This window comes from Myotis brandtii, unplaced genomic scaffold (assembly GCF_000412655.1).
Source record: "Myotis brandtii unplaced genomic scaffold, ASM41265v1 scaffold48, whole genome shotgun sequence".
Lineage (NCBI taxonomy): Eukaryota > Metazoa > Chordata > Mammalia > Chiroptera > Vespertilionidae > Myotis > Myotis brandtii.
This window is the reverse complement of record NW_005368341.1, coordinates 7917037-7937503: the sequence shown is the minus strand read 5'-3', so window position 1 is coordinate 7937503 and position 20467 is coordinate 7917037. Positions and strand designations below refer to the sequence as shown.

The following is a 20467-nucleotide window of genomic DNA, read 5'->3' as shown; positions in this document are numbered from 1 at the left end:
AAACCCCTTTCTTTTGCATCTGCCTCTCGATTTTGGGTTTTGTGGCAGCAGACAGCCGAACTTGGATTCCGATTACACTAACGCAAAAGCATAACTTCTTTGAGGATCTTGGTATCTCTTGAATAGTGGGTTTGATCCTATGAAAGACCAACCATTGGAAAACCTCACTGCGTGGATACTACAAGCACCTACTGAATGGCTAAGCCCACTTAACAATTGACATAACTGTTTCTGCCCTGGAAAACGTATGGGTAAATTTCACCCCCAAGGTCTTGTGTGAGCTTGTGGTCTTCAGAGAGCCTTTTTACCGGTGGCTTTCAGTGGAGGGATGTTGCTTCTTTTCCCTGTCCAAAGTGAATTTCAGAAAGGGTAAGAGATGGAGAGTGGGGAAAACATGAAGAAATGAATGTTCTAGTCCAGCTTCTTCCTCATCTTTGTCTTTGGCTGGCCTCTCTTTCCCAGTGCTCTTTTAGAGGGCTGTTCTCCACTCAGTCATTATATTCATAATTTATCGTTGGGGTGTTCTTTCATGTCCTTTCTTTTAAGTCTCATGGCTGTGTACTATCCGTCATGTGGCTCTTGGCTCTCAGCTCCACAGATGATTGAAATTAACTGAGACTACTGTGTGAAAGTGCTTGTGAGTGAAAAGTCTGTTCGATTTTCTGTGGTCTTTCTGTATCCTGCCTTTTTTACAAAAGGAGATTTCTCTCCTGTCATCTGTATTGATCCAGCCACAGAGTAATCAGATCAATATGGGGAAACCCAACTTATAAATGTGGCAAACTTCTTCACAGAGAATATTTCTGTTCAGGCCATTAGGATTGCAGATATGTTCCTCAAATTGCTTCCCCTAGAATCACTCCTGCACATATGTAAATAACCAAATAATTGCTATCTGATGGGTCATCAACAACAAGGAAAGAAGAGCCTGATTTTGAAATAAGGATACACTGGTGTGGGGTTTGAGCCTTTGCAGCCCCTTTCTGCTCTCAGTCTGCCTTCCATGTCATTTGTAAGCCTAGCCATACTTGATGGCTTCATTTGAAACCACCCACTTCATGGGAGATTGATGAGGTGTTCTCAGGCATTCAGGTAAACTCCTGTCAGACACGAGCACTTCTAAACGCATTGCCCTGAAGAACAGCAGCAGTGATGGAGTGAATAGTATTGGAGGTGTGGGAAGGTGAGGTGCGACATAATGCAGTGAGGGAAAGAGGAAATGTTAGCCAAGAGCCAAGATAGAGATTGAAGGGCAAAGAGTGATTGTGTGTGATCTGCAGTCACCAGGCTGCTAGTCTAATGGTGCCCCTTTTATTATTAAAACAAGAAATAGCCAGAGATCAAGCCAGATAGAACTGAGATGATTCACACATCATCAGAGGATAGTGATTCTACACAGGATGACTTTAAAAAAAAATGGAATGACAAGGTACCTTCTAGCATTATTGTTTAGTTCTGTTTATGGACCAGAGCAAATGATAAGGGGTACATAATCCAATCATTTGTATTAAAAAGAGATGTTAAAAAGAAGGAAATGTTATAAAAATTTGTAATTTTGGCACATTTAATGCAGTTTCAAATGTAGTGCTGTGTATTTAAAAAAAGAGAAAAAAGAAACAGCTGTTAATGCAGGTAGAACAGAAATGTGCTAGGGTGTAAAATGGGACCTTGTACTACCTCGTCTCTTCCTCCATCTGAGATTCTCTGGATTCTTACACCTAATCACACGGAGCAATTGGAGGTTAATAGTGTATTTGGAGATGTAGCTTCAGTGGTTGTGTACAGAGAGCAGTGGAGTGTGAGTGAGAATAGCTGGGCATGCAGACAGGAAAACATATAAAAGGATGAAATGCTACACCTAGGAGCTCCAGTTTCCTGGCTGTATTTATCATTTGATTTTTAATTGCAATCCTTCCAAATATCCCTCCCTGCTCCAAACACACCGCAGAAAATCATCATCATTATCATCATCATCATCATCAACATCACCATCATCATCATCATCTATAGCATCTACCAGGCATTGGGCAGTGTTCTAAAAACATTCTGAATATTTACTCATTAATTTTCATAATACCCATTTCATTAGCTATATTAGGGTTATTCTCATTAGATAAAAATACTGATATACAGAGCTTATACAAAGTGCCCCAGGTTACACAGCTAAGGACAGCCATGTGTGTATGCTTGTGATGTGTATGCACACACACACATTTTCATGCCATACATTTAAGTAAATATGAATTAAAACATTTTAAAAGTTTGGAAAAATCTTTATTAAATTTCCCAAGATCTCATTTCTGAAGAAGCCTCCTTCCTGCAATCGATGCTAATGCCTTGGGCATTGGCTCAGAAGGACATCACCTGTGCCTTGAGCATCAGGAATCCCCCTGCCCCAATTTCTGATAGGCTTCCTTCTTTATAGTTTTATTTTTTAAAATATGTTTTTATTGTTTTCAGAGAGGAAGGGAGAGGGAGAGAGAAACATCAATGATGAGAGAGAATCATGATCAGCTACCTCCTGCACGACTCCCACTGGGGATCGAGCCATAACTTAGACTTGAGGGAATCAAACCATGACCTCCTGGTTCATAGGTCGATGCTCAACCACTGAGCCATGCGGGCCGGGCAGTCGTCTCCCCGCCCCCCCCTTCCTCCTCCTCCTCTTCTTCTTCTTCTAATCATATTTTGTTTTATATTGTCATGTCATGCTGTTAAATGTATTAATGTTTACTAAATTGTCCTTTAATTCTATTTATCTAATATTTATGTTTATATGCTGATTTTTTATTGATAAGTACCGACATAACTAACATGAATATAAATAATATAAATATATAGTAGGAAATGTTTCTTTATTTTCTGTATAAAAAATAAAATCCTATGCACCCAAACTGACATGATTACAGTGGGGCCTTGACTTACGAGTGTCCTGACTAACGAGTTTTCGAGATATGAGCCGTATCTCGGCCGATGTTTTGCTTTGAGTTGTGAGCTAAAATTCGGATACGAGCCAGCTTCATATACCCCACCACTAGTTGGTGCAGCGAACGTCATAGTGAACGCCACAACGTCAGCCCAGCATCACGTGTCTCACTCGTTCACTTTATGATTTGACATACGCGTAATTTGAGTTACGAGCTCCGTCACGGAATGACTTAAACTCGTAAGTCAAGGCCCACTGTATTATTTTCTTTGTTTTGTAAACTGAATTTTTATATTTTTAATAATTTTAGCATGTCATGGATATATAATAATTGATATGATTGGATGTACTTTCTATTTACTATGTTATGTGTGAGAAGCGATAAGTTAGATATAGTTCTTTCTCTTGTGGATCTTATTATATAATGACCACTCTCATACATAATAACCTTATTTTTGTATATCCTGTTATAGGTGAAAAGTACTTTCTTATGTACTTTTTATTTGTTCTTCCAAACTCTTTCAATGAAGATGTTATTCCTATTTGAAAGGACAGAGAAATTAATTATAGGGAGTTACAAAGTGGAAGTTTGGAGTAGAGCACTCCTTCCTCAGTTTGTTAACTACATGATATAAAACCTTTATATCATCAGGAAAAAAATCCATGGAACCCATTATAATTATATTTTAGGGTCATTTTAATGAGCTACCCTATCTGTAAAACTATTTCCACCTGTATATACTCAGTTCTCTGTGTCTGACTTTTTCCCTGGAGCAGAGATACAGTAATTCCCAAATTAAACACAGTTTCTGTCATCATGGAATTTGCCTTTGATTTAGAAGTTAAACACAGCGTGGTCCAAAATAAAGGCAATATTGTCTCAGATCCTATCTAAGAGTGTTTCTTCTGTCCCATTTTCTTTCCCTTTGCCCTCAATTGGCCACTTTATGTGTCCTTAGTGACTGTGTAGTGCCTGGGACATAACATGGGCTCAAGGAGCGCGTGGTGAGTAGTGAATGAATGCAAAATTCTGCTCTCTAGCTTCATCAATCACCACCTGCCATGGAATAAAAACTCAGTAAAGGAATCTGAACAGTTGTCACCATGGCTACAGCAAGGTTCTTGAGTATATCATAAAACTCATGATTTCTCAATAATTGACTCCTGAAAATGGAACTCAAAGACTCATGTTTAGTGGCTTTTACAGAATGACTAAATGTTATAAATTTTATGCTATCTTTCAATAAGATGAGAAAAATTTGAATAGCAACTTTACATGTTTTTTCAAAACTTTTTGTAGTGCTTAAATAAAAAAAGTATTAAGAAGAATATATATAATTCTGGGCAAATCAAGCTTGGTTATTTAAAAGAATAATAGCATGTTTCTAGGGATTTTTTTGTTCTACTTGGGTATATATTTTTGTTTTAATTTATAACTTTGAAAGTATTTCTATTTTATTAGGTAAATATTTTTTGAAATATGTTCAGGAGTTTTAGAAACCTGAAAGTTATTTTTTATTGAATATATCTAAGAGAAATTTGAACAAATCCAAAGTAATTTTACTTTGTCTAATTGTAGTCTTTTCATTTCACACAAAGTAATCATAGCCTACATTTGCATTTGAAAAATACAAGATAATTGAAAGTGTAAATGGATTGGTTATTTGTGTGTTATAGTTCAGTTTTTTTAAGTTAAAGTATTTAGTTTTAGTTTTTGGATTTTTTTTTCTTAGTTGAAAGATTTATATTCAATGAGGAGGGAATGAGGCACTTTACGAATTATGGACATGAATTTTTTCTAATGCACAGATATATTTAACATAATACAGAGCCTAGAGGTAAAGGTAATGATTGAATTTGCTTAAAAATGGGGATTGGAGGAGCACAGGGCTGTGTAAACTAAAAAATCCACCCACTTGTCTTATATTTGCTTTTTCAGAAGGTAATGGTGACTTTGAAGTAGAAAAATATTGATTCATCATGTTATAGCCAGAGGGATGTTAATACATTTTCCCTTTTTTCTTCCAGCACACTGATTTATGTCAGTACATGGACAAGCACCCTGGGGGACTGCATCCAGATAATGTGAAGGTAGGAAAAGATCTTTTTAAGCTAAGTATTAGCATTCTTCATGTGCATTCTTTTGAGCCAAAGTCTGATGTCTCTACCATAACTTTTCCTTTTTAAAAAACTTTTATGTAAAGAGAATATCGAAGTGAACCACAGCCATTGTTTGTAGTTGGAAACCATGCTTCAACATTACATATTTTCACTGGAGTATTATTGTTTAGATCTTATCATATGTTTTTCTCTATGAAGAAACATTTGCCAGGAATGAGTGAGATCCACTGGAATCCTATGGTAGCACTGTTTTTAGTAGAGGGGAAGCTCAGGTAGCTCTACCTGGAACCCCATACTGAAGTACCAGTTATTTAGCATCAATATGAAGTATTATTATGACTCTAAACAGTGTTATGGTGAGTTCACAGAGCATACTTTTCATTTGTATGTACAAACAGATATAAGTGGTTCTATTCCTACTGCTGTCTTTCATTTCTTTTACTACAAATTGGATTGATATGTGTCAAAAGAACTACGTTTTTATGATTTTATCTCACAATTAAGAAATTGTCCCCAAATTGCAAGCTTAAAACAGTAGAGTCTTTTTGGCATATGTTAGGGAGTTAGAAGATATCAAGTTATACTAGTAGCTGAACATTTAACGATGTGCTCAGGTTTTGTAATTCAGATGACTACATTTCATGATCCTGAGAATTGACTGAGTACGATGGATGTATCTGAAGTGAATTGTCTCAATTTCTTCCCAGGCATTGCCTATATCACTCTTCAGAACGTGGAGTGTGTGTGTGTGTGTGTGTGTGTGTGCGCGCATGCGCGCACACGCACGCGCTTTTCCCTTTGCTTGTAGAGGTATAGATGTGGGTATGAGTTTTGTGTATTTATTTTTTGCTTTATAAAAATAATACATGTATTATTGTGTTATTTATAATTTAAAATATATCGTGCATGTTCTTTAAAATCGGTACATGATATAATTCAGTCTTTCAGTTATACTAGTAGCTGAACATTTAACGATGTGCTCAGGTTTTGTAATTCAGATGACTACATTTCATGATCCTGAGAATTGACTGAGTACGATGGATGTATCTGAAGTGAATTGTCTCAATTTCTTCCCAGGCATTGCCTATACCACTCTTCAGAACGTGGCGTGTGTGTGTGTGTGTTTGTGTGTGTGTGTGCGCGCGTGCACACACGTGTTTTTCCCTTTGCTTATAGAGGTATAGATGTGGGTATGAGTTTTCTGTATTTATTTTTTGCTTTATAAAACTAATACATATATTATTGTGTTATTTTTAATTTAAAATATATCGTGCATGTTCTTTAAAATCGGTACATGATATAATTCAGTCTTTCTAATAACTGCACATTAGTCCATAGTATCAGCACTTTCCAACTGTTTCTTATAAAGAGATCTTTGGGTTGTTTCCATAATGTTAATGTTATGAGTGATTTTAGAGTAAATGTTAGTATAAACCTTTAAACTCTTATTTCTTTTGATATCTAACTGATGGGCTCTCTTTACTAAATAAGAGATATGATTTCACTTTTAATGAATTTGATTGGAACATTTTTCCATAAGGTTGTAAATTAGAGGAGAATTGGTTTTCTCTACTCTCACTGGCATTGGCTGTAACCAGTCATTTTAATTTTTGCCATTCTGATGAGTGAAAATGGAATGACTTTTATGTTGGGTGTTTTCTTACCTGCTGTAAGACCATCTTTTCTTAAGTTTCTTAGCCATTTGTAATTCTGCTTTTATAAGTTGCCTGTTCTTATATATTGCCCATTTTTTTTATTGGGTTTCTCTTTTTCTTAATAAGTTGCATGTGCTTAATAATTTGTGTGGCATTAATAATGAGAGTTTTGCCCTAGCCTGTTTGGCTCAGTGAATAGAGTGTCGGCCTGCAGACTGAAGGGTCCCAGGTTTGATTCCAATCAAAGCACATGCCCAGTTGTGGGCTTGATCCCCAGTGGGGGGTTGTGCAGGAGGCAGCCAGTGAATGATTCTCTCTTATCATTGATGTTTCTATCTCCCTCTTCCTCTCTTTTCCTCTCTGAAATTAATAAAAAATATTTTTTAAAAAGAATGAGTTTTTATGGTGGTAATTGTAAAGTTGTATACTTTTAAAGCATAAGACCTCTGAAAAAGCTTGTTTTTATTAATTTGTAAAATGTTTTTATTGAAATTTAGAGGGGAAATGAGAGGGATAGAGAGATATAAATATTGATGGGAGAGAAACATCATCTATAAGCAACCTCTTGGCCTTTGCTTATAGAGGTATAGATGTGGGTATGAGTTTTCTGTATTTATTTTTTGCTTTATAAAACTAATACATATATTATTGTGTTATTTATAATTTAAAATATATCGTGCATGTTCTTTAAAATCGGTACATGATATAATTCAGTCTTTCTAATAACTGCATATTAGTCCATAGTATCAGCACTTTCCAATTGTTTCTTATAAAGAGATCTTTGGGTTGTTTCCAAAATGTTAATGTTATGAATGTTTTTAGAGTAAATGTTAGTATAAACCTTTAAACTCTTATTTCTTTTGATATCTAACTGATGGGTTCTCTTTACTAAATAAGAGATATGATTTCACTTTTAATGAATTTGATTGGAACATTTTCCCATAAGGTTGTAAATTAGAGGAGAATTGGTTTTCTCTACTCTCACTGGCATTGACTGTAACCAGTCATTATAATTTTTGCCATTCTGATGAGTGAAAATGGAATGACTTTTATGTTGGGTGTTTTCTTACCTGCTGTAAGACCATCTTAAGTTTCTTAGCCATTTGTAATTCTGCTTTTATAAGTTGCCTGTTCTTATATATTGCCCATTTTTTTTATTGGGTTTCTCTTTTTCTTAATAAGTTGCATGTGCTTAATAATTTGTGTGGCATTAATAATGAGAGTTTTGCTCTAGCCTGTTTGGCTCAGTGAATAGAGTGTCGGCCTGCAGACTGAAGGGTCCCAGGTTTGATTCCAATCAAGGCACATGTCCAGGTTGTGGGCTTGATCCCCAGTGGGGGTTGTGCAGGAGGCAGCCAGTGAATGATTCTCTCTTATCATTGATGTTTCTATCTCCCTCTTTCTCTCTTTTCCTCTCTGAAATTAATAAAAAAATATTTTTTAAAAATAATGAGAGTTTTTATGGTGGTCAGTAAAATTGTATAATTTTAAAGCATAAGACCTCTGAAGAAGCTCATTTTTATTTATTTGTAAAATGTTTTTATTGAAATTTAGAGAGGAAATGAGAGGGATAGAGAGATATGAATATCAATGGGAGAGAAACATCTATAAGCAACCTCTTGGATGCCCCTACTGGGGACTGAGCCCACAACCTGGGCATGTGCCCTGACTGAGAATGGATCCAGTGACCTCCTGGTTCATGGGTCGATGCTCAACCACCGAGCCACCAGTTGGGCACAAATCTTGTTTTTTAAGTAGAATTGACATGGTACTTATAGTTTGTTAGTTTCTTTTATATGCCTCCTTTTGGTTGTGTTTTTGTTTTATTGATTAAAAATTTTTTTTGACTATTCATTTTTCTTCAAAATCTGTATCCAATGACAAAATCTGTATCCAATGACATAGTTTTAGTAGTTAGATTGGGGAAGAAATTTTAACCGTTGGAAGAGACTTGTTTTATTAATCTTGCCCATATTCAATAAACATTACTATCACATGAATGTATTTTTTTTTTTTTACAATTACACATCGCGATTTGTCTCATATATACTTTAAAGGTCCTTTTCCTAGGGATGATGGGGTTTAAAATCAATCATACAATACCTCCTTATCCCTGTTTCGCACTTTAACCCTGGGAATATATAGAGAGCCCAGTTAGTGAGACCTTCAGCTCTGGGGAGTCCAGGGGACTAACAGCCTCAGTGGAAATCAACAGCTACTCTGAGTTAATCTTCACTTCTCGACTTCCAGATTCAGTGACTGGACTGAGATTAAAGAGCTAAATGAACCTTTTCAAATAACATGGCATCACTGGCTTTTTATTATGCATGCTTGGTTTTATCATCCACCTTTTGTGTGTCATGAGTTTGGGGCAAGTATTGATGGAACATTTTGTTGTTGAAACAGAGAAGGAAAGGTCATTCCACAAAGTATCTACATGTTCATAATCCTTTGGCCAGTGTCATTGGTGATTTTTGTAGCATTTGTAAGTTCACTCCTTGAAATGGTATTTCAACTGCTCTCAATCTAGTTTTGTAAGCTTTTCTTTCACCCCATGGTTGTCCATTATACTTCAAAGCTTCACACTGGCTACTTATTCCAAGTACAGGTAGTACTGTGACAGTAAATAAGCTTTGCTTCTGCAGGAGTTGGTGCTTCTAGGCTGGGGTGAAAAACTTAATGGGGAATGAGATGCACAGTCCACATAAAAATAATGACAAGGAAATTAGATGCAACACCAAAAGCGAGTGTAGATGTTAGTCATGTTGAGCAGGAATTGTTCCCATACAGAAGCTGTTTAATGTCGCCAAAGATTGATGCCTTCCAACAGTTTTTGCCTCTGAGAAGAGCATGATGTGACTTACCTTTTCTTAGGTTGTTTTGAACAACTGAAAGGCAGCAAAATATGTTGAACATATATAGGTATTTCTTTCCTCAGAGCTGTTGAAATATTGGCTCCTTGAGGATTTACCAAAATGCACTGGACAGTCTTAGTTCTTGGACTATTTAAGGGTACAAGAAACCTCAGTAGTCATCTCCTTTGGCTTCACAGCAGAGACACCTGAAAAGCTTAAAAAAATAAAAAAGTATATATTTTAAAATATATAAATGTAAAATTATCATCTCCCAAAATCAGAATCAAATTCTTAAAAATCACTGATGTAGGAAAAGATAGGCATTTGCGCAGACCCAAGGTTGAGAGCTCAGGGTACCTCCCAGGACCCACAGCCTCCCCTCGCTTCCCTGTGGCCCTGCATGACTTTAGCCCTCAGCCTGGAGGACATGTACACTTGCTGCAATCCTGGCCTTTTGCTCTCTCACAGCCTTATGGCCTCTACTCTCTCTCTCACTCTGCCAGCGAGGTGGTGGTAGAGGGGTGTCCCAGACTATAGCAGGGCTGGGCATGTGAGAGGGGGTAGAGGAGAGCATGAGAGACAGGAACAGCCTGTGGTGCTTCAAAAAACAGGCATCAGACCCATGCATCAAGGCAGAAAACTATAGACATCTTTTTTTTTTGGAGAATCTGATCAGTCCAAGAGTACAGACCTAAAGAATAGAATCTAGGAGACTACAGTGAAGATCCTAGTTGACAAAGAAGTAACTTGGATGAAGCAAAGTTTTTTGCATTGATTAGATAAAGATAGGAAATAAAACTTTGAAGGAAATTACAATTAATATTCTCAAAGAGGTAAAAGAAAATAGTACACATATAAAACAAGAATAAGTTATTTTTACAAAGAACTTAGTGAACAAAAGTAGCTTTGGAAATTAAAAATATGTGACAGAAACCAAAACAACAAAAATTAAAAAAGGATGAAAGATAAAGTTGAAGACATTTGCCATAAAGTAGAGCATAAAATATAAATCTGGAAAATGAGAAAGTATCAATAAATCCAGAAGTCTAGTGCAGTATATCCAACATCTAAATAATTAGAGAAAATAGAGGAGAGAGAATCACTAAAGTAATAATAATTAAAATATACTTTTTCACGATGTGAGGATGTGAATTTCAAGATTAAGAGGGTCCACTAAATGCACAGAACATTTAATGAAAATATTATCAGTGGGGTGCCCTCTGCATCCCCATATATTACCAGTGGAATTGGAGTTCTTGGGGTACTACGGGAACAAGAATTTCCTGAGGCCCCCGTGGGAGAATGAGGTATCATGGAAAGCTTGTTGATGATTTAACATTAAAAGAGTTCTCTCCCAAGGTCCCATCTCCCTCTGTACCACCATGGAAATAGTTCCATCTTGTCTTCAGCAGAGCTAGAATTAAAGCCACTGCCCAGAGTCTTAGCTCCATATTAGAGCACAGTTCAGATTAGCATCTGGCTGGCTTAGCTTGTGTTCCCAGCTGCAGTCCATTGCGTGTGGGATCCATATGGCCTAAGGTATCATGGTGGGCTAGCGCACTGGCAAGTGTGGGTCATGGAGCAAGTGAGAATCAGAAGTGCAAAAGCAAGCAAACAAGAGAGAGAGAATTCTTTGGGCATTATAACTAGGAGCTTATCCAATTAACTCGTCAGAATTTTGCATGCTTGCAATGGCTCTGCTCCTTTAGCCAGTTATCTTTGTTCCCAGGTTATACTGACAGACAAGCACCTTCCCAACATCACCCTGACTTCACTGTGCATGCACCCATCTTCCCCTTTATTTGGTTCCTTTCCTCTGTGATCTGCAGGGAATGGACCCATGGTTCCCTGGGGAGTGTGAAACTACAGCTCTCTGGTAAAGCTGCCCAGATGGCCATGCTATAATGTCTGGCCTCCCTATTGCTCTCTTCCAATTATTACTATTAGTTAGCTATGTATGACATTAACAAAAATAGACTGACAATAATGTTCATTACTGCAAAATTTCAGAACACTGGTTTCAAAGAAAAGTCCTACACGAAGAAAACAGGATTGATACAAAGGATCAATAATTACAGTCACAATAGACATTTTTTAAATCCTAACCTGAGGACATGCTTATTGATTGGAGAGAGAAGGGGGAGAGAGAGAGAGAGAGAGAGAGAGAGAGAGAGAGAGAGAGAGAGAGGAAACATTGATCTGAGAGAGAAACATTGATTGGTTGCCTCTAGTAGTTTGACTAGGGATCAAACCTACAACCTAGGTATGTGCCCTGATTGGGAATCGAACCCGCATCCTTTGGTTGGGATGACTCTAACCAACTGAACCACACAGGCTAGGGCAGCAACAGGCTTTTCAACAGCAACACTGGAAGGGAAATGGCAGTGTACAGTGGCTTGAAAATTCGGATATAAATTATTTTCAACCTAGTATTCTATACAAATTATCAGTGAAGAATGAGGGTAAAAAAATTATTTTCAGATGTTCAAGGAGTTGGAAAGTTTGTCTACCTTGCATTTTTTACCAGGACACTACATGAGCATGTAGTCCACTAACACAGCATAAGCCAAGGCAGAGAGGACAAAGAAACCAGGTTACCAGGCCACCACAGCAGACGGGTGAACGAGAGCCTCAGGACAAGGATGAGAAGAATCCCAGGATGATAGTTATGCATCAGGCTGGGAGGGAGCCTATCAGTCCAGTTGGAGCCATCAGAAATCTCCGGGAGATATTTCCAAGATGAAATTGTTAGATAGAATACCTGATGTGTTTAAGCAGATGTACAAGAGGGGAGAAGAGTTGGTGTTGCATTGGTGGTAACTACAAAGAAAACTAAACAAAGGAAAACAAACCCATAAACAAAAGAACTAGATCATTGCTAACACCCCGAAAATCAAATTGTTGTGCAGGGAAAAAGGAAAGTATTTATACTAAACATGCCCCAGCTGAAAACAACGTTTCCATGATCATAATAATTTAAACATTCAATGTTGATATAATTAAAAGCAAAAACGTCTCTTTCAGCGATTCTGCTGCAGCCAAGCCCATTCCAGGATTAGCATCCTAGAATAGTTGTCCATTTCAGCTGCCACATTTTATATAAAAAAGAGATCTCTGTCCAACATTCTTTTCTCTAGGTTGCATGATTAATACATGCAATTACTGTAATTAGCTTATTATTTGCGAGTTTATATGCGCTCAGTCACAGAGGTTGAACATCATTTTCCTATTGAAGATGTTACACCTTCTCTGTGGGTATGGGAAGTTAAAAAATAGACAGCGGCTTGTTAATGCCTGTGTTTTGGCATCTGAAGTGCAGTGCAAGGAAGCAGACGGCCCTTATTCCATGTCTGTTTCCATGGGAGGCCACTCACATAATTATGCACTGACTTTGCCTCACTGTTTGTCCGCTTAGAGACAATACACGCCTCCAGGGTTACATTTAGGATCTGCACTGCAGGTGAAATTATTCTCAAAGAAGTCTGACTATGACATAGTGACAGGTGTCCCACTGGTATTTCTGTTTGATGTATTAGCATATTTTTGTCATGCGGTGATATTTATTGTTGCTTAAATCTATGAATGCAAAATGAAGAACATAAGGATAATATTTACTGAGTTGATAGCTGTTCATAATGGTGGGCTACATGTTAATTAAATTTAAAAAAAAGCAGTTGAGCAAAAATCAGACCTTGTAATGGTTCTTTGTAAATTTAAGGAGATGTGAAAAGCAGGTGAAATAAGCTATTATCTTTAAAAGAGAATGTTCTTTTAATAACTCTAAAGCATTGTATTTAGCTAAGTTGTTCATAGTTCATTACATGATTGGATTTCAATAAATACTGAATATTTATTATGGTGAACAGAAGGAAAACACAGTGAACAAATCTATTTGCTTCTAAATTTGGCAATTTTGACTTTTAGTTCTATCACTATGCACATGGCAATGTATAGAGACATTTTAAATATTTATCTTAAATTCTAAAAATGGACATCTTTGTTTATATTCCATATATCTTTGTTCATTATAAAAAATATGGGATGTCAAGCACCCAAGAATTGAGGAGATTGTTCTTTAGTGTGAATCAGGTCAAATTTCAAGCATTATCAAGGTCATGTATCATTGAAGAATGGGGGGGCGGGGGGCGGGAAAGAACAACCAGAACAGCATGTCATTCGTGATTTCATAGTAAAGCATAGAATAATCTATGGAAATTTTGTACTAAGTCCCAGCAAAACACCTATAAAGTTTTATCTTTTTTTATGTGTATTTCTTGTATGCACTGGAATAAACTCATAAGAAAAATTGCCAATTAAACTAAATTTCTAGAATCACTTTGCTACTTTAATTGCCTACAAAATGTGTCTATTATGGCATTTTGAAATAAATATTCACTATTAACTAGTGGTTTGTTTCTTCATATAATATCAATTTTAGACAAATGGGTAATTTTAGCAGTTAATTACTTAGAGGGCAATTCAAAACCTGAATCAAAAGCCTGAGGACATTGGCCTGGTTATAAATATTTATGACAATTAAAGATCTAGCAACCAATTGCTAGAACATGATAAATGGTATGTGATAAACTGGTTAGATTTTTTTGGTAGGATAGTTCATTTTCCCACCTCTTCACAAACATTTTACTATGAATTTTATTGGGTTTTGGCCCTTATAGTTGAGTTGAATGCAGAACTTGTATTAGTTCTTCATTTTATAATTCTCAGATTGATCATGAGTTAAAAAATGACTATAACAGTCTAAATCGCATTCTTTATTCAGTTTTTCATGTATTTTTTAAAAAAAATACTTTTGTTGATTTTAGAGAAAAGAAGGGAGAGGGAGAGCGCGATAGAAACATCAATGATGAGAGAGAATCATTGATCAACTGCCTCCTGTATGTCCAAACTGGGAATTGAACTGTGACCTGCTGGTTCGTAGGTCAATACTCAACCACTGAGCAACACCAGCTGGGCTTCATGTATTCTTTAAAAATTGATAAGCATGAGAGACGGAAAATTAAGGTTCATTAAAAAAGATTAATTAATTAATTGTCTCCAGTTGATATCCAGAAATGTAGATGCTTGAACCTAATTGCCATTTGGCTTTGGGTCTTCCTTTGCTTTTACATAATGTATCTTCATTTCCATGTTATCTTAATAACCTTTGTAGAAGATTCTTTAGTGTGAATCAGGTCAAATTTCAAGCATTATCAAGGTCATGTATCATTGAAGAATGGGGGGGCGGGGGGCGGGAAAGAACAACCAGAACAGCATGTCATTCGTGATTTCATAGTAAAGCATAGAATAATCTATGGAAATTTTGTACTAAGTCCCAGCAAAACACCTATAAAGTTTTATCTTTTTTTATGTGTATTTCTTGTATGCACTGCAATAAACTCATAAGAAAAATTGCCAATTAAACTACATTTCTAGAATCACTTTGCTACTTTAATTGCCTACAAAATGTGTCTATTATGGCATTTTGAAATAAATATTCACTATTAACTAGTGGTTTGTTTCTTCATATAATATCAATTTTAGACAAATGGGTAATTTTAGCAGTTAATTACTTAGAGGGCAATTCAAAACCTGAATCAAAAGCCTGAGGACATTGGCCTGGTTATAAATATTTATGACAATTAAAGATCTAGCAACCAATTGCTAGAACATGATAAATGGTATGTGATAAACTGGTTAGATTTTTTTGGTAGGATAGTTCATTTTCCCACCTCTTCACAAACATTTTACTATGAATTTTATTGGGTTTTGGCCCTTATAGTTGAGTTGAATGCAGAACTTGTATTAGTTCTTCATTTTATAATTCTCAGATTGATCATGAGTTAAAAAATGACTATAACAGTCTAAATCGCATTCTTTATTCAGTTTTTCATGTATTTTTTTAAAAAAATACTTTTGTTGATTTTAGAGAAAAGAAGGGAGAGGGAGAGCGCGATAGAAACATCAATGATGAGAGAGAATCATTGATCAACTGCCTCCTGTATGTCCAAACTGGGAATTGAACTGTGACCTGCTGGTTCGTAGTTCAATACTCAACCACTGAGCAACACCAGCTGGGCTTCATGTATTCTTTAAAAATTGATAAGCATGAGAGACGGAAAATTAAGGTTCATTAAAAAAGATTAATTAATTAATTGTCTCCAGTTGATATCCAGAAATGTAGATGCTTGAACCTAATTGCCATTTGGCTTTGGGTCTTCCTTTGCTTTTACATAATGTATCTTCATTTCCATGTTATCTTAATAACCTTTGTAGAAGATTTCTTGTAGAAAACACATTTGCTTTTTTTTTTTTTAACAGAACTGTTTTTGGAATAATTTAAAAAAATAATTCTGAATTCTCTGCTTTATTCTGTGACGTATCTGAAATCCTGTTGGCATAAAGCTGAGTTTTATTTTTCACTTCAATACCTATATTAATTTTAAAAGATGAGAATCATTATAGTTGAAAAATTGCTGTTTTTCTTTCATAGTCCAGAGAACAAGCAGGTGTGTAACAGACAGAATAATGTTATGCCAAATTAAGATTGCTTTATACAGATGGCACTGAGAATTGATTACTAAATGAGACTTTCTAATGTTCATATTCTGAATTAGAGCTCTCATGTAAGCTGGTAATGATTTCCTACTGTGCATTGCTGTGAATATTATAGAGCCTTTCCCCATTCTATATTTTGAGAAATATAATAATTTCATAATGCCATTAAAGATTGTTTTAAAAATTTGACATCGTGTCTCAACACCTGTCTAAGTTTCTTTTGATCCTTTAGATCCTATTTTTAAATTAAAAAGAAATCACCCACTCGACCAGTGTGGCTCAGTGGCTGAGCTTCCACCCATGATCTAGGAGGTCATGGTTTGGTTCTCGGTCAGGGCACATGCCTGGGTTGCAGGCTTGATCCCCAGTATGGGGCGTGCAGGAGGCAGTCAATGATTCTCTTTCATCATTGATGTTTCTATCTCTTTCAGTTGTGTAGTTCTGAACTACATTGACAAACAAAAACTTGGCAACAGGTCTTAAGATTGTAGTAGTTGAATTCCATGAAACAACTATTTCAGTTTTTCTCTGGGAAAAATATTTTGTGTGACATGAAAACCAATAGCTTAAGTTTGGTCATCTTGTCTGTATTCAGCTAGGGAATATTTCTAATACTAATTTTAGGCTGCTAATCAGCTTTATTAAAGGGAAAATTCTCATCTTCAGCTCTTCTTAATTTCTTCATCTTCCATACTAACCCCAATAACTTGGAAACCCATTTTGTATATTAAAGCTTTTTTTTTTCAAGGATATTGGCAAAACAAATATTTGTCTAGCAATCCCCATTTGACTTCTTGTAAGTATCTCAGCACTGGTTCCCATGGCTTCCATCTGCCTGCTCACTGTGGGTGGCTCCATGCCAGGAACACACCTTGCTTGATATCCACTGGAGGAGAGGGCGGACTGAGAGCCCAACTTACCTGCACAAGGATCACAGAAATTGTGCAATATCTTCCCCCAGGAGCTTGCTTATTTTTTTCAGTTATTCCTTTCCAGAAAGTAACATATTTAGGACTAGAATGTTAATATTTAAATACATTAGAGAATGTAAATTAAATTGTTGTTGATTTAGGGATGTGTCTCAGGACCTTGAAGTAGAAAGTTGAATGGAAGAACTCAAAGAGAGCAAAAGTGGCAAGACAGACTTTCCCTGCTATTCAGAGTTTCCAAGAGTTGGATCTATTTGGAGTAGATGGCAAAAAAAGTACATACATACTTATGACCTGATGCCATTTGTGTCTTACACTATCCCAGTAGCACATTTAATATTGTCAAGTATATCCACAGTGACTCATAATTTATACCATAATGTCGAATATGTAGAGTTTTTATTTTTGTCTCTTTTATATAAGTAGAAAGTTGAATGGAAGAACTCAAAGAGAGCAAAGTGGCAAGACAGACTTTCTCTGCTATTCAGAGTTTCCAAGAGTTGGATCTCTCTGGAGTAGATGGCAAAAGAAGTACATACATACTTACGACCTGATGCCATTTGTGTCTTACACTATCCCAGTAGCACATTTAATATTGTCAAGTATATCCATAGTGACTAATAATTTATACCATAATGTCGAATATGTAGAGTTTTTATTTTTGTCTCTTTTATACCTTTGTATAACCTAAAAAATCAGCACATGGAATTATAATGATGCTTTGAAAAATAGATGTTTGGGTGTGAATTGTGTACATTATATTACACATTAAGATTTGATATTTACATTAGATATTTGCAAACTAAATGGAATGAATCGTGATGAATTATTCTTTGGCTTTTAAAAATTTATGAAGACCTAGTATTATGATAAAACCATTATCTGATGCATTTTATAAAATATTTCGACATTCATTAGATATTTTGGGGTCTCCAAGTTTCTAATTATTTTTCATTTCTAGGAAGTTTGATGTCTGGATAATGTAATATTTATGTAGTTTTTGGGTTTTTAAACAGAAGAGTGTTAAACATGGAGCATATTATTTGAAGCATTTATTACCCATGGTTAATTTTGCTTTATTTGCCAGTGTCACATTGTCTAGGCTGGGGTTCACACAATCTGAGCTACTTTAATTACACATACTTTTTAAAAAAATCAAAGAGTATAGAAGTCATACTCTTAATTGTGGGTGTCAGAACCAGACAAAAATTGGTTCAAATTACCAGTACTACCTCTTACTTGCGATGTGTCCCTTTGGCCAATTCATCTAATTTCTTTGAATTTTTATTTCTTTATGTATGAACTAGGAATACTAATATCTGTCTAGCAGAGGTCTTGAGAGAATTAAATTATCTAAATGAATATAAAACAGCACAATGTCTATCATAGTAAGCACTTAACCAAAGGCAGGTATTACAGTTGTTGATTTGTAGAGTGCCCTCCATTTCTGTTATTCATAAAATAATGGAATGATACAATATTGTGGCATGACTGACTATTCCAGGTATCTAAGACTCAATCAGTCATTTTCATGATGAGAAGCCTAAATTACAGAGGTGTTAATAAACTTGGTCCCCAGGAGGCAGAAGAGCAGCTTAACTGTTTTGTAAGAATTGGTGTGTGCCATAAGCCATGGATTTCATTGCTGATGGCTCTTATAAGCCTCCTATAAGTCCTAAGAGAACCTGGGTATTTCTTAAAGGAAGTTGACCCATGCTTAGCCTCATAGTAAGTGAAACCACATATATTAAATAACACATGTATTTCAGACCATTCCTGGAACTCAGCGACTCTAAACAGTGAGACAAAGAACATCTGATCACTCACCCTGAGCCTTTGAAGGAGAGGGAAATATAAAACGTGTTGCTTACTGCAACTGCCAGTAAATATCAGTAATAAATGCAACATATTGAGTCCAATAATGTGTGCTTTTTACCAACTTATTCTAAAAGTTTTGATCAAAAAAGTTATCTTGATATGTTTTATCTACTTAAAGTCTAAAGAGTTTCAGAAGGGAATAGACAAAGTATTAAAGGCTGTTCCCAAGAAGTCTACGTCATGGCACTGAGAATATGAGCTGCTTCCTGCTGGGGATGACATGACAACTGGGCTACAGATAGACATGTTGGTGGCAGGTGTCTCCGTTCACCATATCATTGCCATTTAGGGCATTTTCCCATTGGGGTTTTTATTGCAGACAGTGAACATATTCAAACTAGAATATAAATCTTCAGTGGTCATACCGAAGAATTTGGAGGAATACTCTTTTATAAAGTTGAGTAGACTATTCTAAGGTGACAAGGCATTCTTAGGAAGACCTATGGCTACTATAGTAAAATGACAGGAGGAGTATTTCAAATATGTTAATTACCAACTTCAGTATAATAGCTGTCTTCTGCCGTGTTATTTATTTCTAAGAGGTTTTGAAATAGCAAAAACAAATTCAGGAATCACATGTTCATTACATAATTTGCTAATCGAGACTTACCAACTTGGGTTCACTTAATAAAAGTACTTTGCTTATATTGGGTGTATAACTATTCATCCGTGCATTTATTAATCATCAACCTCATTTAAGGTAATGAGGGATAGTGGAAAATTCATAAGCACTGTGTGATGGCTGGATGAATTTGAGCATTTAGAGCTTTAGTTTTCTCATTTGTTTCAAAGAAATGGAAAACTACAGGGTTGTAGATGGACAGGATTAGATGATATATGTAAAAGTGGTCAGACCAGCATTGAAACTAGAGTAAGCCTTCAGTTAGTATAAGTCCCCCTTATTTTCTTTTTGGGAATTGAGATTCCACTCATGGTTACTAAGTTTTATTAGCAAATACCAGAGGTGAATGTTTATCCTTTCTCTTCATTGGACCCCTCTTTGGTGGTCCCCCCTTGTTCTCATACTGTCCTCTGATTTTCACCAAGATCGAGTATATCTTGTTGTGTGGTAATTTATACAATGAGCAAGTGAACTAGCTTTCTCAAAAATGTACACGGGAAAGTTAGGTACTTGCCTGCTTGTCTAAAGGAAGAAATCCCCAATACTTGAATTCTCAAGACATTTCCAAAGAACATTCCCTAGGACATTCTGTTTAAGTCAGCCTCTGCTTCTTTGCAGCCTTCCCACCCTTAGCCAGCAGTTCAAACTCTGTTAAGTGCAGTCGAATGTTATTTCTAATGTTTTCAATAAGTCTACTGTTGTCTTCTTGTCACCATTACTTTTATGATGGTGAACTGGTAGATTTACAATTTCATATATTATCTTTTCATTTATCTAAGTTTTTTTTTCTTAATTTATCTGGTGATCTGCTTGCTTAGTTTCCTCAATATTTTCCCACAAAAAGGAAGGGGTTTGTCATATAAGACATCATTTCAACTTGTGCACCTAGTGAATGATCCCTTTGATTTTCTATTAAAATTTTATGT

General features: G+C 35.9%; 1 protein-coding gene across 7 annotated transcripts in view; it reads left to right on the top strand.

Moving 5' to 3' along the window:
• CDK14 (cyclin-dependent kinase 14) overlaps positions 1–20467 on the top strand; it is a 516851-nt gene that overhangs the window by 237799 nt on the left and 258585 nt on the right. For all 7 annotated transcript variants that reach the window (XM_014547610.1, XM_005876105.2, XM_005876106.2 and 4 more), the window contains exon 6: positions 4955–5017. In XM_014547610.1, the coding sequence (XP_014403096.1) occupies positions 4955–5017 (63 nt within the window). The remainder of the gene's footprint in view (positions 1–4954; positions 5018–20467) is intronic.